General features: G+C 49.0%; 1 protein-coding gene across 1 annotated transcript; it reads right to left on the bottom strand.

Annotated features, from left to right (window-relative positions):
• Positions 1–16,293: 16,293 nt before the first annotated feature.
• On the bottom strand, positions 16,294–16,743 carry LOC144121893 (piwi-like protein 1). Its single transcript, XM_077655327.1, has 2 exons — positions 16,663–16,743; positions 16,294–16,617 (listed from the first exon to the last, which is right to left on the bottom strand). Exons 1-2 carry the CDS (start codon positions 16,741–16,743, stop codon positions 16,294–16,296), a joined length of 405 nt encoding a protein of 134 aa, XP_077511453.1.
• Between the last annotated feature and the right edge of the window lie 451 nt (positions 16,744–17,194).

Genomic DNA, 17,194 nt, shown 5'->3' on the forward strand with positions numbered 1-17,194 from the left:
GCGGAAACGCTGATTCCTAAATTGGCCGTTGTGCGTCTTCGTTGCGATTTTAGAGGAAAGGAAAGGTGCAGTAACTTCCTCACATATCAGTGGACACCTCAACCACGCCGTCAGGGAAGGGAGGAAGTTTGCAGTGACAGACAAAGGATGTAATGGAGGTCTGCGTTCTTGTTGGCGTCGCATTCCTTGAACAAAAGAGCACACGGACACTATCTACATCACAGGCGCTCGGGCGGTGCGAGCACCACGACATCGCAATGGTTGGCACACGCACAAAACAGGACGCACGCAGGTCCGGCCACCGCTGCCTGCCCGTGTGCAAAGCCCGAAGAGGTCGCGATGTGTTGCACCCACGCTGCGCGCGCAGGGGCGGAACCGTCGTCTTATCACCGGGTGCAGCGTTTGGACCAGTTGACGTCTTCAATGATTTCGTTTGCTGGTTCCCTAAAATGAAATCCACAACCCCTATACGATGTCCATCCACGTAATTAACTCCAGATTGGCGAAATCACCGAAGCCGTCCACTACAGCGTCTCTCATAGCCTGAAACGATTTGGAACGCCGAACTCCATCAACCAAAACTCAAACCGAACACGGTCATTAAACTACCTATCATGCATCAGTGCAAGCTATTTGCATTTACTTCATCTCTATATCATACATGGCGTCGCGTTAAAACAGCTCACGTGAGTAAATTGAAATGCATTATAAAGAAGAACGCGATTTTTATGGCGTCCCGCTTCAACATTTGCACACTCATAATTATTCACGAGCGCATCACTACACAAAGGCACTTCACGAAGTCATCGACCACAACGCATTCACTAAGTCCACTTTCTATTCAGTTCAAACCAACGAGTTTTCGTAGCGCATTTACGCGTACTCACCTCGCAATCTGAGAGACCTTGGTTCCATTCCCAGCGTCTACGCGATTTTTTAAGGTGAAAGCCTTTATAGGCTCATGACTCGCCAGCGGGGATGTTCGCAGAAACGTGCCACGCTCAATAAAACTCGCGGCATCAGCAATATAAAACAGAATAAAAAGCCAAAAAAGGAATAAAAAATGAATAGAAAATAAAAACAATAATATATAGAAGGAAATTGACCAACACAGGTAATAGAAAGAAATAAAAATAAACAAGTTGAAACGAGAAATAGCAAATAAAAAAGAAAAAATATTTAAAGCACAACGCCTAGTGCCGTCGTGGAAAAAACGAAATGCCCTCCAGAATTTTTATTTGGAGATTGTCGTATTTCGTGTAACAACGCCAACGGTCCACAACACAGACTTTTCTGCGAAACGAGCTCCTCAATGATATCGCGTTAAACCCCGAACGGAACGGTACAACCAGCCACGGGCATGCAGCGTTCGAGGGGGATATAGCGCGCGCAGTACTAGTTCAAACGCAACAACGCCAAACCGGATCCCGATCCAGGTTTGTAGTCAACGCACAACGCAGCTTTAGGCCATTAAACAAGCAAGATCCCACATAGCAGAAAGTTGTGAAAGCCTATAATATTCAAGAAACGCTAAACTGACTCGCAGTTCTCTTCGACATTCCCATTTTTCATCAAACGCCAGCTATCAGTGCGTTCTTATTCACAGCTGTCCACGGATTTTTTTTGTCAAGGCCAGCAAACGCCAGTGCGTCGCTCGAACGTTAGTCTGAAAGCCGCGTTACGCTAAGCAGAACTCTAATCTAATTCAGCTTAATCTTACGCAGCTTAAGTTCCCGCACTACAACGAGTTTTTTATGAACTGCCCGCACTGCCCATTTTTTGTCTGACAAGCATTCGTTCTAGTAACTTCGCCCAGCTGATACGCGTACAAAGACTTCTATACGTAAGGGGCAAGATGCACATCTCTGTTACTGCATTGTGACAATAAGCAGTCAGCGAGGTTCAAAAACAACTCGATAAAGCAAAGAAATGCGACGTTTAAGCAAGCATGCCCACAACAACCCTTGGCCTCCGTGCACTCTTCGAACGCTCAGTCTTAGCAGGTATGAAAGCATTCTCCATAAACATACAAAAAAATCCGACTCTTAGGAAAGATTGTGGAACTGCAAATTGCATTTCCGCAATAATTGGAGGCCATATCTTCTCCTAAAACACCCGCTATTGACCCATATTCTCGTGCAATTTGTATTTCGAAGTCGCGTCTCAACGCGTTCTACAACGCTCCCGGAAATTCAGAAGCCCGTTTCGCACGTATAAATCATTCGAAAAGAACTTCCGACGCGCGGAATTGATATGGATTTACTAATACCGAGGCAATAGATCGCGACTTAGCAAAAATCGAGATCGAAATTGCGAAGGAGCATTATAATTACTTGGTACAGCTCGCGTGAAACGCGCCGTCAGACCTAACGACAGATCTCGGAATCAAACCATTAAGAAAAAAACTGGTTGCCAAATTCCTCAACACGCCACGAACTTAAAAATCTCGTCAAGAGGGATGTGAAATGAAAGCACGGGAAAATATTGCGAAGCAGAAAATAACAATACGCACCTGAGCTGAGCTGACGAACAGCCGGCTGTCGCACCAGTGAACTGTGTACCGTGGCGTCTTCTCGCTATCTGCTCCCTTCGTGGACTGGCTAAATACGTGGGCGAGTGTCACGTGATCAAGCTCGCATGCTATTGGCGCGCCAAAAACAACAAAAAAAGACGCGTCTGACATGCGTCCCGTCTTCGCACAGACGCGCGCCGGGGCGCCGCGGTTTGGCTTTCTAGATAATAATAATAATTAAGTTTAGATAAAAATAATTGGTTTAAAACCAATTATTATTGTTATTAAACATAAATGTGCCCGTGTTCTGTGTGATGTCAGTGTGTGTTAAAGATCCCCAGCTGGTGGATATTATTCCGGAGCCCTCCACTGCGGCACCTCTTTCTTCATTTCTTCTCTGAGTCCCTCCTTTATCTCTTCCTTTACTGCGCGGTCGAGGGATGTGTATGGCAGATACCTCCATTTCATTTCCCCAAAAACTAATTATTATAAAATTTTCAAAGGAAATGGCGCAGTATCTGTCTCAGTTATCTATGCAGACACCTGAACCGCGTCGCAAGGGAAGGGATAAAGGAGGGACTGAGAGAAGAAAGGAAAAACAGGTGCCCTAGTGGAGGGCTTCGAAATAATTTCCACCACCTGGGGATCTTAAACGTGCACTGACATCGCACAGCACACGGGCGCATTTGCGTTTCGTCAAAAGTGCCACATCGAAACGCGGCCACAGCGGTCGGGTTTGAACGCGGGTACTCCGGATCAGTAGCGGAGCGCGCTAACCACTCAACCACTGCGGCGGGTAATGCCTGTTTCCATTTTCTCCTTTTTCCTATTGTTAGGTAGTAGATACGGGAGTGCTTACGTCATCCTAAGTATGGTGACCGTGGATGTGATCCGCAGCGCCTCTCGCTCCTGCACACCTTTTTCATTGTTCGTAACCCGAATTAGCATTAATACTACTACTAATAATAATAATTGGTTTTTGGTGAAAGAAAATGGCGCAGATGTCTCAGATATCGTTGAACACCTGAAGCGCGCGTTAGGGAAGGGATAAAGCAGGGAGTGAAAGAAGAAAGGAAGAAATAGGTGCAGTAGTGGAGGACTCCGGAATAATTTTGACCACCTGGGGATCTGTAACGTGCACTTACAGGTGGTGGTGGTAGAAACTTTATTACATACACAGGAGTCTAGGACGCGCAGGTCCTTGGGCACTCAAACGTTCGTGTCCCGGAGGCTCATAACGCTGGCAGCCCGGCTTGTGGTGATGGCTTGCTTGGCCGGGTATTCGGAGCGCAGTAGGGTCTCCCAAGCCTCCCAAGTGGTAACGTGCTCCAGGCCCCGCGGGGGAGGATCCGCCAGGCAGAGGAAAAGGATATGATCGAGAGTGGCTTTGGGGTGGTGGCAGAGGGTACAGGAGGGGATTGTGTGGACTTGGTGATAGCGCGAGCGTATATAAGGGGAGGAGAAAGGGCGTGTTTGGATCCGCCTCCAAAGTGTGTGATGATAATTGTCGAGGGAGCGGCGGGTTAGGGGGTACAGCCGACGCTCGGCTTTGCAGGCCTGCGTCAGGTCACTGAAGGAATGCATGCGCTCCCGTGAGAACCCCAGATCAGAGGCCGCCGGTGCCCGGTTGAGAGAAACTCGGGCTAAAGCGTTGGCAGCCTCGTTTGCGGGATTCCCGGAGTGGGCAGGCGCCCATATGAGCTCCATGTGGCGGATCGGGTGTGCGGCAAGAGAGTTCAATATGCGAAATGCAGGGACGTGAACTCTCCCGCGGACGAAATTTAGTATGGCAGTTTTAGAGTCCGATAGTGTATACCTGGCCTCCGTGCGCGTGATGGCTAGGGCAATAGCGGCCTCTTCAGCCTCCTCCGAAGTGGCAGTGGGGGATACGTGAAGGGTAGCAATCCATTGTAGGAAGGGGTTCGTGATGGCTACAACCACGTCCTCGCCCGTGCATGCGGCATCCACCCAAACGGCATCCGGTTCCATGCCATAGATTTTGTGGAGCGCCCGTGCGCGAGCTCTGCGGCGGGGTTCATGGTAGGTGAGGTGCATGTTTTTAGGCAGAGGTTTAATAAGTAGTTCGCGGGGAATGTAGTGGGGGACCGGGAGCTGTGTGGGATCCGTGGCTGGTATCCTGATGCCGAGGGTGTGTAGGATGTGTCTGGTGGTGGTGGTTCTCGCAAGACGTATGTATTGTGCCTGTCGGTGGGCCTCGATAAGCTCACCTACCGTGTTGTGTAGGCCTAGTTGGAGGAGTTTTTTGGTTGAGGCATTTAGGGGTAGGTTTAGTGCTGTCTTAAATGCTGTTCGGATCATGGCATCCAGGGTGGAGATTTCTGTGGCATGGAGTTTCAGGTAGGGGAGCGCAAAGAGAAAGCGGCTGAGGACGAAGGCATGAATGAGACGACATAGGTCATGCTCCTTCATGCACCGGTGGTGTCCAAAAACTCTGCGGATTAGGTGGGATATCGACACCGCCGTCTGCTTGAGTTTATGGATGGTGAGAGTGTTTTTCGCGTTGTTATGGATGTGGACGCCCAGTACCCGGAGAGTGTGTACCTCCGGGATGTAGCGGTTTTCCAGTTTCACAGTTATGGGGGCTGTGGGGCAGTTTCGGGTTGTGGGGCGTAGTATGAGGAGATCCGACTTCTCCGGAGAGCATGAGAGTCCGATACCCCGCGCATGTGTTTGGGTGAGGGTAGCTGCCGACTGCAGAGTATTCTCTATGTCTCCATCACTGCCATGGGTGGTTCATAGAGTGATATCATCAGCATAGAGGGTAAGCCGAAGGTGAGGGATAGTATGTAGATTGCGGGCAAGGGAGATGAGTATGACATTGAAGACGGAAGGGGAGAGGACAGATCCCTGGGGGGTGCCAAATCCTCTAAGGGTGTATGGATGGGATGCGTGGAGACCGAAGTGAATTTCGGCCGTGCGGTTAGTAAGGAATGCTTGACTATAGGTGTACATACGTTCACCTATGTTCAATCGAAAGAGCGCTCCATGATCGTTTTATGGTCTAGGCGATCAAAGGCCTTGGAGAGATCCAACGCGAGGACAGCTTTTGTGTGGCCCGGTATGAGGGGTCAAAAATATCCTCTGTGAGCTGGGGCATGGCGTCCTGGGCCGACAGGTGGGGACGGAAGCCCACCATGCTGTGCGGATAGAGGTCTTGCTCCGTCATGTGTTGGGTGAGTCGGGCGAGTGCGACATTTTCCAAAAGCTTGCCCAGGCATGATGTTAGTGAGATGGGACGAATATTTGCAGGTGTGAGGGGTTTGTGGGGCTTGGGAATGAATATGATTTTGGCGTGACGCCAGGTATGCTGAAGGGTGCTCTTTTGGATTGCGTGGGGTCACTGAAGTGACGGAGGAGTTGCCAACTGCGTTTGGAGGACAGATTGCCAGCCATACTGTCTCAAATCTGTCCCCTGTTGGATCGGCAGAGCTCCTCAGAGTTCTCAGTAATTTGTGTTTGAAGTGCGGCTAGCCGCTTTTTAAGGTTATGATTGAGCTTTTGCCCTTTCCAGCGCTCTAGGATGCTATGGTGGGCCTCCCATAGGTGGGACAGGCGGGTGTCGAAAGTGGGCGTATCTGGTGTGGTGTCAAGCGTTTGAGTATGTGCGGAGACATCGTTCATGAGTGATGCCACCCACTGGTCGATGTCTGTAATGGGGGGTCAGGAAGGGCCTCCCGTGCGGCGCGGACTGCATCCCAGTTGGTGAGTTTGTGTGTTAGGTGAAGGGTCGCTCTTTGTTTGTACGGTACTGTAACGGAGAGGATGTAATGATCGCTCCCTACTGTGTGATGTGTTGTGTTCCACGTAATACCCGAAAGGTTGCGCCTCAATGTCAAGTACGGGCTGGTGTCCACGCTGGAACTGTTGCCAATTCTCGTGGGAGTGTTAAAGTTGTTGTGTATTGTGAGGCGGAGCTGTTGTACCAACGACCAGAGTCGCCTTCCTCGTCCCGTGGTGGTGCGGTAGCCCCAGTCAGTATGCTGACTCTTAAGTCCCCTCCGATAATCAATGGATGCTTGCCTGCAATACGATGGAGATCGCGTAGTAGCGTTTCCAATGAAGCCATCGGATGATACGGTGTATGATATATATTTGCAATAAAAATAAATGGTGTGGAGTGTGCATCTGGTATGATTTCTGTGATCACGCACTAACTGTGATCATGCACTGACATCGCACAGCACACAGGCGCCTATGCGTTTTACCTCCATCAAAACGCTGCCGCCGCGGCCGGGTTCGATCCCGTAGGCCTTTTCACTTTTACCTTCTTCAGCGCTGTTATGTTTTCTTTAGGCTGTGCCAACAGCTTTCTGATTTCAGGATTTCATGTAGGCATTTACTACGCATACGATTCACATGCAGTCCAAGGCGCAGGCGCTCAATCAACCAGTAAAAAGTGGAAACGTCTGTACGCTCGCCCCGCCGCGGCGGTTCAGTGGTTAGGGTTCTCGGCTACACCGGAGGCTTCGAGTTCGAACCCCACCGCGGCGGCCACGTTTCGATGGAGGCGAAACGCTAAGACGCCCGTGTGCTGTACGATGTCAGTGCAATGAAGATCCCCAGGTGGTCGAAATTACTCCAGAGACCTTCACTAAGGCACCTCTTCCTTTCTTGCACTTCCTGCTTAATCGCTTCCCAAACGGCGCAGCTCAGGTGTCCGTCGATATTTGACACATATTGCGCCATTTTCTTTCCTCAAAAACCGCCAATATACGCAGAACGCTCGTGGTTCGCGGTTGCGGTCGTCGATTAGAGTGGCAAAACGCGCATACGGCTAGTGTAGCGTGTGAGCGCACAGAAAAAGCGGAGGAAGCGGCGGTGGCACTCACCCTCACGGATTCGACGTAGACCATGGTTCTTTGTGACTCGCGACAAACGGTCCGAAACTTCGCCAAAGCATGAATTTCACAGTGCGCGGCCCGAGTCCTGAGCAATTGATAATTTCTGCGGAAGGTAGATTATCAAACCAGAACTCAGTGGTTCCCGGCGCACATGGGAGAAGTATCGAAGACATATCGCAACCGAAACGAGACGGCACACGCCAAGGCGAGCGAGCTCGCGAACCGCGCTGGTGAACGTCATCCACGCGACAGCACCAAAGACTGCTTGACCAACTATAACGAAATTACCAACGCCCTCTGCCAGGCCCGCCCAACCTTCCCTCCGTCCAGCGACAAGCTGGAATGGGCGCGCGCGGAGGTACTCAGACAACTGCTGACGCTCACATACCCCAACCGGGAACGATACCACAGGCTGTACCCCGCACATACCCGACAAATATATGCAAGGCTTGCCACATGGATATCGCCACTTTAACCAACATGCTCTGAGACTGTAGCAAAAATCTGCACGGTGCTAATAACTCCGGAACCCTCCCGCCGCGGTGGGCCGGTACCTTGCTCAGCTCCGGCCTCGGTGACCAACTCTGGGCCGTCCAGCAAGCCTGCGAGGCGGCGGCGAGGCAACACCTCGACGTCTCCACGTGGGAGACCTCAGACGCCGTTGGCGAAAGCTCTGCAAGACCTTAAATAAAAATTGTTACCAACCAAACAACCTACACTACTCACCTTCTTCCCCTTTCTTCTTTCACTCCCTCGTTTATCCCTTTCCTTTCGGCCGGTATCACGTGTCCACTGATATGTGAGGCAGATACTGCCCCATTTTTGCCGTCAAAAACCAATTTTTATTTTCTGTACGCTCGAGTGTTCTGATTTATTCTTCAGCAGCTCTAGACTTGCAGTGTTGTTAGCTCTTCGTGCGTTACTCTCTTGTTTGATGGCTTCTGCTAACGTTTATGCGACGAATTCGCCGTGTTAACTTGCCCTGGAACCATCTCTTCAAGAGAGGCTGCAAGTTTGTCGAAGGAATACAAGTCTGACGCTACCGCGAAACCTCTTTAACGGTATGAGTTGTGTCGCCTACTGCAACTTGTTTGCGTATGCTGGCAAGCTCGGCGACTTCAGGCCCGTACGCGCTCTAAATCTTGATAAATAAATAATTGGTTTTTGGTGGAAAGGAAATGGCGCAGTATCTGTCTCATATATCGTTGGACACCTGAACCGCGCCGTAAGGGAAGGAATAAAGGAGGGAGTGAAAGAAGAGAGGAACAAATAGGTCCGTAGTGGAGGGCTCCGGAATAATATCGACCACCTGGGGATCTTTAACGTGCACTGACATCGCACAGCACACGGGCGCCTTAGCGTTTTTCCTCCATAAAAACGCAGCCGCCGCGGTCGGGTTCGAACCCGGGAACTCCGGATCAGTAGTCGAGCGCCCTAACCACTGAGCCACCGCGGCAGGGAAAATCTTGCCGAGCATTATTTTTGGGTGTCAGTTCATGACCTTGGTGCATCTATTATTGTACTCCATGTCTCCCAAGGCGCAGAAGGTATAGATGTCCTTGCGATCTCTTAGTTGCGAGAATATTTTTCTCCTCGCCGGCTTCAAGCTCCGGGACTGCTACCCGTTGCAGACAGCCGAGGCAAAAATAGTCACCCGGCGTCGTTTAAGGAGGCCCGTATCAACGCCATGGACAACGTCCTTTCTGTTGATGTGTTGAACCGGACAACCTTGAACACCCTGAATTTCCTATTGAGCCTCGGCAGTATAAGGGGGCCGCCCATTTTTCTCCGACGGAACTGCAACGGCAGCTGTGATTTCCAGCGTCGGCGAGGACATTAAATGTTCACTTACAGAAGTTGCTGTAATATAGTGTGCGCACAACTAGCATTAACCACTCTGCATGGTGGAGGTGTCTGGAGGTCGGGTTTGAAGGGGAGAAATTGCCGCCTCATATAAGGATGGTACACGTGAGGCGCCGCGTCCTCTCGTGTGTGCCAGCACCTTTTGTAATGCCACAAATGTCTGAGGCTTGGGCGTCAACGCTGCCTGCAGAAGCGGGACGAGATGTCCAGCATAGGCCTCCGTGCAGGGTGGAAGCGCACAAGTACGCGAATTGCGATGGAACACAGGAGGCAACCTTGACGGACTGTGCAAAGCCTAGAGCAGAAATGAGAGTGCTAAATAAAACGCTCAGGGGTAGCTGAAGCCGCAAGGGGTCCTTAAATCTGTCGTCGCCGCAGAGCACGCACACGACAGCTGCACAATCGGCCACTGCAGACGTGTAAGCTACGCATGCGAAAATACATGCGCTTTTGAAAGCACGCAGACAAAGCAACCCGTCCAGTGCAGGTAACTAGTTTAAAGTAGCAAATTTTGTCGAGTCACAGCGCCGAGGGAAATCGCGGTTTCCAAATCTGTAAAGCTGATATGGGTATTACTATAGTGACCGACTACAAATCTCTAATTGCTGCTAGGCGCCTAAGTCCAGTGTTTCAAAGTTAGTCAACGAGCTTACTACTTAAGATGACTCATCGGTTTTCTGATGTCCGCCAGCACTGCACTTTGCCGAAAAAGCCATATTTTTTACTCTGAACGTCTAACTTTGAAAATATTTGAAAGTGTTCGCTGAAACATCGGGCGCCTTATCGTTTTTTTTTCTGTATAAACACGCAGCCGCCGCGGTCGGGTTCGAACCCGGGAGCTGCGGATCAGTAGCCGAGCGCCCTAACCACTGAGCCACCGCGACAGGTACAATAAATCCAACTTTCAATTTTTAAAAACCAACTTTAAATTTTGTTCTCTCTTTCTTCTTTTCCTCCCTCCTTTATTCCTTTCTTTACGTCTTTGTTAGGGTGTCCACCGAGATATATCTGAGACAGTTACTGTGACATTTCCTCAAAAACCAAACCAAACAAGTGAGCCGACGGCATTCATTGAGTTCATTGGCGTTGACAACTTTGCAAAGGCTGCTCATTTTCACGAAAGGAAAGGCGCACAACCGGCTCCGTAGGTCTCTGGAGACCTCAATCTCGCTTTCATGCACGTGGCGTTGGTTTCCGACTGCAAAAGACTGCTTTGATTGCGTTCCCCACACTGGATAGGGAGCTCGCCTTCCCTGCCACCCGGGGAGGTGGCATATAGTTAATGGTTGATCGCGAGAGATTGATCACCCAATGAACGCTGCGGCCTAGGTATTGCTGCAGTGCCGCATGCCAGCCACAACGCTGTCAGAGCTAATGCATTCAGGACACATCTCTCTCTCTCCCCACCACCACATGTATCAAAGCACGAATGAGGCGTCCGTATATCCAGGGTGCCAGATATGCGCCCTTCCTTTGCTCAAAGCCATCGCCGTCTAGAACATTGTCAACGCCAATGAACAGAGGGAACGCCGACATCTTTCGCCTTGTATATCCTGGATTAGCTGAGCTTATCCGCATTATTCTTTTTTCTGGTTGCAGCGGAACAGACACTCCACAAATGTTGCCGCTTCCGGTTTTCCCTACGGGGTGTAGGCCACCGTCTCCGCTTCAGACCACCGTATATAAGAAAGTACGCGGGAAAGGCAACCGGTAATAGTTATATGCTAACGGACGCGGCCACTGTCCGCGCAGCGCTCGTAGTGCGTTTGGACTAAACCCAAGCGGAGATATTCGTCGGTAAACGCAGTTGTAGTGCTCGTGAGCAGCCTCTCAGCAATGGCGGCACATGGGGCGATGACCGGCAGTGTGCGAGACGTCGCTTTTGCGTGGGCCGGCACGACGAACGGCTGCGGCGAATACCATTCAATATTGAAAATTGCTTTTGAAGGACAGAAATGGCGCAGCAGCGCTGTCATATTTTGGTCGACACCCAAATCGCGCCATAAGGAAAAGGATCTTTATAGAGCACTGACATCGCAAAGCACACGGGCGCCTTTTGCGTTTCGCCTCCATCGAAACGCGACCGCCGTGGTGGTTCGAACCCATAGCTTTGTTGGCGTCTATAAAACAGTGCATTACAAATTCAAACATAAACACAACAAACACAGACAAAAGACTTTCTATAAACATCAATTCTTGACCCATAACCTTCCTGTTGCACTCAACAAATACTATTCTCTTCAAGAACACAGTATCAAGCAGCTGCATTCCTATTTTGCTAATATCAGATTTCTATTGCTATTTTTGTTCTGTTAGCGATATTGAATATTTAATTGCACATTGAAGTTACTACTCTTTTGCTTTGTGTGAGATCTTTTTTGTGATATGCATCATGCATGCTATGGAAATAGTATAGATCAGTTTCATTTGTGAACATCTTGGGTGAATGTTTATCTCTTTTTAAACGCACGCTAGTGGCATGCAGTGGGTCTCCTGGCCCTAGTCAAGCTGACAGCTTTTAGCTCATGAGACCTTTCCTATTTCTGGAAAAAATAAAATTTTTATGTATGTATATGTACTTCGGCTCTGTAGACGAGTGCCCTATGCAGTCAGCCGTCGCGGCGGGTATACCATGGCCTGTGGCGGTTTCGGAGAAGTTCTGGTTGCGTTAGAGCCTGCTGCACATCTTTACGAATAAAGTACGACAAGGATGAAAACTGCGGCGGCTGTGCCATCGAAAAGAGCTCCACGCGTGCTACGGCCCGTTATATAACGAAGATTTAGCTCTTGATGCCCCTCGTCAGATCACGGAGTTTAGTGCAAAATCACTACTACTTCACGACGTCAAACTGGCAGACCGGTTTTTTGTGATGCGTTACCTTAGGAAGACCATACATAAATGAAATAAACATTGCCCCACTGCGATTAGAACTCTCGAGGACGCGAAAAGATTGGCGCATCTGGTGCAGTGCACGAAAGCACTGTGATATTGGCGAAGCCGATCACGCCTAAAGAAAAAGTTGAGGCGCGATCGCACACGAATGTGATCAACACACACGCCCCCCCCCCCCCCCCCCCCCCCCCCCCACACACACACACACACACACACACACACACACACACACACACACACACACACACACACACACACACACACACACACACACACACACACACACACACACACACACACACACACACACACACACACACACACACACACACACACACACACACACACACACACACACACACACACACACACACACACACACACACACACACACACACACACACACACACACACACACACACACACACACACACACACACACACACACACACACACACACACACACACACACACACACACACACACACACACACACACACACACACACACACACACACACACACACACACACACACACACACACACACACACACACACACACACACACACACACACACACACACACACACACACACACACACACACACACACACACACACACACACACACACACACACACACACACACACACACACACACACACACACACACACACACACACACACACACACACAGGGTAAAGGGGGAGTGAAAGAAGAAAGGAAGAGAGAGGTGCCGTAGTGGAGGGCTCCGGAATCCGCTAGCATTGCACATGATATTCTTCGTCAATACTATTGTCAACCTAATATTGCGGTCGTGACAGATGTGCGCGGCATGCGTTGGCGTGGACAGTGTTGTAGCAGTAACACGGTCGACATTGCTGCATGAACGCGGCATTTTATAAATGGCGAATTGGCACGATGGTGAAAAAGCTCAAGACGCGCATAACTGGCTCCATTGCTTCGTTGACACCTGTGGTCTCTGGACACATCGATCGTGCTTTCAGGTATGTGACGGTGGGGCCCACCTGCAAAGAACTTGCTTTCCCACAATGTTTCGTACTTAGCAATACTAAACCACCAAACTACCAGTATTTGTTGTCTAAACTTGCAGGATTGTATAAATTCAACTATCACCCACTTTTATTTCAGAAGAATCAGGCTTCCACTGTTTCTTTTCCTGCCTGGTGGCACACCGTCGGAACCAATCTGGCCGTAGGGTGCCTGAAGGCACCCAAACTGACGACTGGGGTATTCAGAATGATCGCACCGACTGTGCGGCAATGCGGCGAACTTCTTGGAAGCCAGTCACAGTTAGTCTGCGACGACAGCCACGCGAATTGCTGTCGCGAAACGGCTCATATACACTGCGCTTCGTTGACAATCGGTCTATGTGAAGCAGGCTTTCGGTATCGAAAAAGAAAATTTGTTTTTGAGGAAAGGAAAATACGGAGTAACTGTCTCACTTATCACGGTGAGCACCCGAACCGCGCCGTAAGGGAAGCGATAAATGAGGAAGGGACAGAAGAAAGATAGAGGTGCCGTAGTCAAGGCCTCCTGAATAATTTCGACCACCTGGGGATCTTTAACGCATAGGAGTCTTTTGCGTTTCGCCTCCATCGAGAATGGGAGTTTTGACTTAGAATGCCGAAACGGCATAAAAAACATGCAGGGCAGGTAACACAAGCGGTCATGCATCTTTCTTGATGTTTCAAATTTTGGCACTAACAAATGAAAATTTTATCGTGGTTAATTTTTACGCAGCTTTTGAACACTTCACTTTCCTATATCATTAAGCACCAGAGCTACAGGTATCATGCAATACAGTAACACTACACAACACGAAGCGAAGAACCCAGCCACGCAATGTTTGCGTAGACAGCAGCCAGGAAGCCAGAGTAATTGTCCCATGCCAATGCTACGTTAATAAAGCGGAAGTGTTCAAGCGGGAAACTTAGTATGAACTTTATTGAACACACTGCAAATTACATCCAAAAGAAACTGTTTGTCCAAATCACTAGAAGTGCACAAAAGTAAATTCAAGCTAGGTAACTGTACATAAGTATGCCATCTCAAATAATAAAATGACGTCATGCAAGAAGCAATTCACTGACATAAGCCTAACTTCTTTTGATACCAGTTAAACAACCTTCAATGCTTTGACGCATGAAAAAGTGGAAGCGACACATCTGACCTCACAAGCTACACACTGCACCCGATATAACACAAACTCGGTAACTGCCAAGCTTGTTGAAACATCAGAAAGAACAAGAAAAATTACGCTATACATCCTTCAATGAAATAATGCACACCTTCTATAAATCACGTAACTGCAATTTTGGCATATCGCAATTCTAGTCAACACCCTTCTTTCCAAAGCAATAAGCATGTTAAGTCCTTTATAATTTAAGACTTTAAGTTCGCATACAATGCATGCGACTGAGGTTGGTTGCTTAGCTTCTAATTTTAATACTTTATGCTATGAAAATCCCCCTAAGCCAAGAATTTTATAATCACTATGTTACATAGCAGAGCTTCCGTTGCCATCTGCCTGGTCCTCCTGACATACTTAGCCATTTTGAGCCATGAGCGTTGAAACCGATGTCATAAACTAATACGTTAAGCTGAGAGATCGGGGAAATGTCATTACATTCGACGTGTAGAAAGCTGGAAGCATTCGGGGAGCTCTCTTGAACATACCATACTGAAATTACGCAACTATCCAAGCCAGACCAGCAGCACTGTTTTTCATAAAGATGTTTGCAGTCGTAATTCAAATCAAAATATCTAAAGACAACGTAAATCTATGCAGGATAATTCAATGCCCACATGCTGCAAGGAAAAAACTCCAAGCCAAGCAATTTCAGTTCCTTAGACTGCCTAATGTAGCACCATTCTTCGGTTTTGAAGGCCGAGCTTCCGCTGCCCTCTGCCTAGTTACTCTCACACATGAAGTTAACCCTCTTGAGCGCATGAGTGTTCCAAATGGTCCCTTCAACTATGAGACCAAGCAAAGCAGCAAGCAGAGAAATGGGGTTTGTTATCAAGTTCTCATGTAGGAAGCTCGCAGGCTTCAGAAGGCTTTATTTACAAAATGGTAATGACACAACTTCTTCGACGAAATCAGTTTCAGTGAAGTTTTTGTGACAACATTTACAAAAACAATGTTCCAATACAAATTTAAATCAAACCAACATGCAAAGACAACCGAACAAAAATTGCTTTAACTTTTGAAAGCGAACCATATGGCAACATTGACGTACAAAAAGTTTCAGTACAAATTCAAAGCAAACCAATATGTAAAGACAACGCAAAAACAAAAACCTGCTTGCCCAGCTTTTGAAAGCAGACGCTCTGAAAGCATTTACAGACAAAAAGTTTCAATACGAGTTCTAAGCAAACCAACATGTAAAGACAACACAACAAACAAAAAAGTTGCTACGGCAACTTTGGAAAGCAAACCAAGTACTGATAAGAAACGGGCACACAATAAAGGGAAACAGAAAAGCAAGAAATTAGAAAGTAAAGCATTGGCAGACACAAAAGTGTTCCCCAATTTTTCGTGACATAAAAAGTGTAGAACTAAATGAAAAAATAAAGCAGATTTAATTGAAGCACAATGCATTACTCGCCATTTCCGGAGAAAAGAGAACAGAGGCTTTAAGTCACCTTAAGAGCTCACAGAGGTTCCAAGATGAATCTTGAAAAAGTAAAATAGGGACTCAAATTGCACAAAACATATCGAATTCATTGCTCTCCAACGGTAAAGGGGAAAAAAATGTGCCATCTAGTACAGATAAACTTTGAATCAGTGACCTTTGCTGCCACGCAGCAGCTCCTACAGCGAAAGCCTCTGGCATGAACCTTTCCACAAACAATCATCTGGCACGCCCTTCACATCGCCAGTGAGTTCTCACCTGAAAAAGCAACCCTTACTAGAGAGCCATGGTAAGGCTGAACCCCTCCCTGCTTCTATTAGACGCCGGCGCTTCGTTCATGAACTGCCATGGGAACATGCGGTGGTCGATCACACACACCTGCTTAGCGTCTTTCCGTGCTCCTTGGATGCTGTGCGCAGGTGTTCAGAAGGAGGCAGAGGGCTCAAACCTCCCTTCCCACCGTCCGCACACCGGTGAACGTCGGCAAACCCCGAACGACTGAAGTTTAGAGGTAAAAGAGGGTAGAGGAGAGGCGCAGGTTGTGCTCCGCGTGCAGCGACTGGCCGGCGAGGAAGGCCAGCTTCTGGGCGTACTGGCACGGGGCCGGCACGCGGATGGTGCCCGGCCAGTTGAAGTACAGGTGGGTCAGCTTGTAGGGCAGGCGCTGCATGTGGTCCGGCTTGAGGCCCGTCGTGTCGTAGATGACGTTGTATTGGGTTGGGGCCACGGTGCCCTGGCGCACGCTCTGCGACACCAGGAAGAAGTCGTAGCGCTCGGGGCGCGTCACCTCGCTGTCGACCACGGTGCCCGGCGGCGGGTTAGTCACGTGCTAACGGCTCGGCATGAAGAAGCGCGTCGAGATGCGTTTGGTCACCACCACAAGGGCCAGCTTGTGCTTCACGCCAGGGCAGAGCCCTCGCAGCGAGGCCACGATCGGGTTGATCACCCACTCCATCACCTGCGCCGCGCACACCTGAGACACGCTTCAGTCGCGCCCACTGCCGCCACCAGCACCGCCTGCCAGTGCATTTCTGCTGACAGAAGAGGGCATTGGAAGTTACCAAAAAGTGATTGGACGATTGATGGCTCAAAACTAGAGAGGTGACATAAGGTTAAAAGTGCAGGACTGAAAACAGAGGATTGTGAGATCAATATATAACACAGTTAAAAAAGATTATAAGATCACTGCAGCACCCGCATTGGGGAAATTCGTGAGAAGACACCTCCTCGCCCCTCTTTTCCACTCTTTGCCTAAATTAAGTTCCATCTTTGCCCATTTTGATTTTAATAACATTGTGCAACGCTTCGTTTCCAAATCAGGCGTCATGCTTCGCTCCGTCTTCACTTCCGGTTTTTCAGATTTGGCGGCTCACATTAGCTCCGCCCACTTGCGGTGTTTTCAAATT

This window comes from Amblyomma americanum, chromosome 1 (assembly GCF_052857255.1).
Source record: "Amblyomma americanum isolate KBUSLIRL-KWMA chromosome 1, ASM5285725v1, whole genome shotgun sequence".
Classification (NCBI taxonomy): Eukaryota; Metazoa; Arthropoda; class Arachnida; order Ixodida; family Ixodidae; genus Amblyomma; species Amblyomma americanum.

Excerpts from the sequence above, each read along its gene's own strand:
- LOC144121893 (XM_077655327.1), bottom strand. The coding sequence starts at position 16,743 with ATGGAGTGGGTGATCAACCCGATCGTGGCCTCGCTGCGAGGGCTCTGC. Across the intron at positions 16,618-16,662 it reads ACAAGCTGGCCCTTGTGGTG|CACGTGACTAACCCGCCGCC; the intron begins GTGACCAAACGC and ends CCGAGCCGTTAG.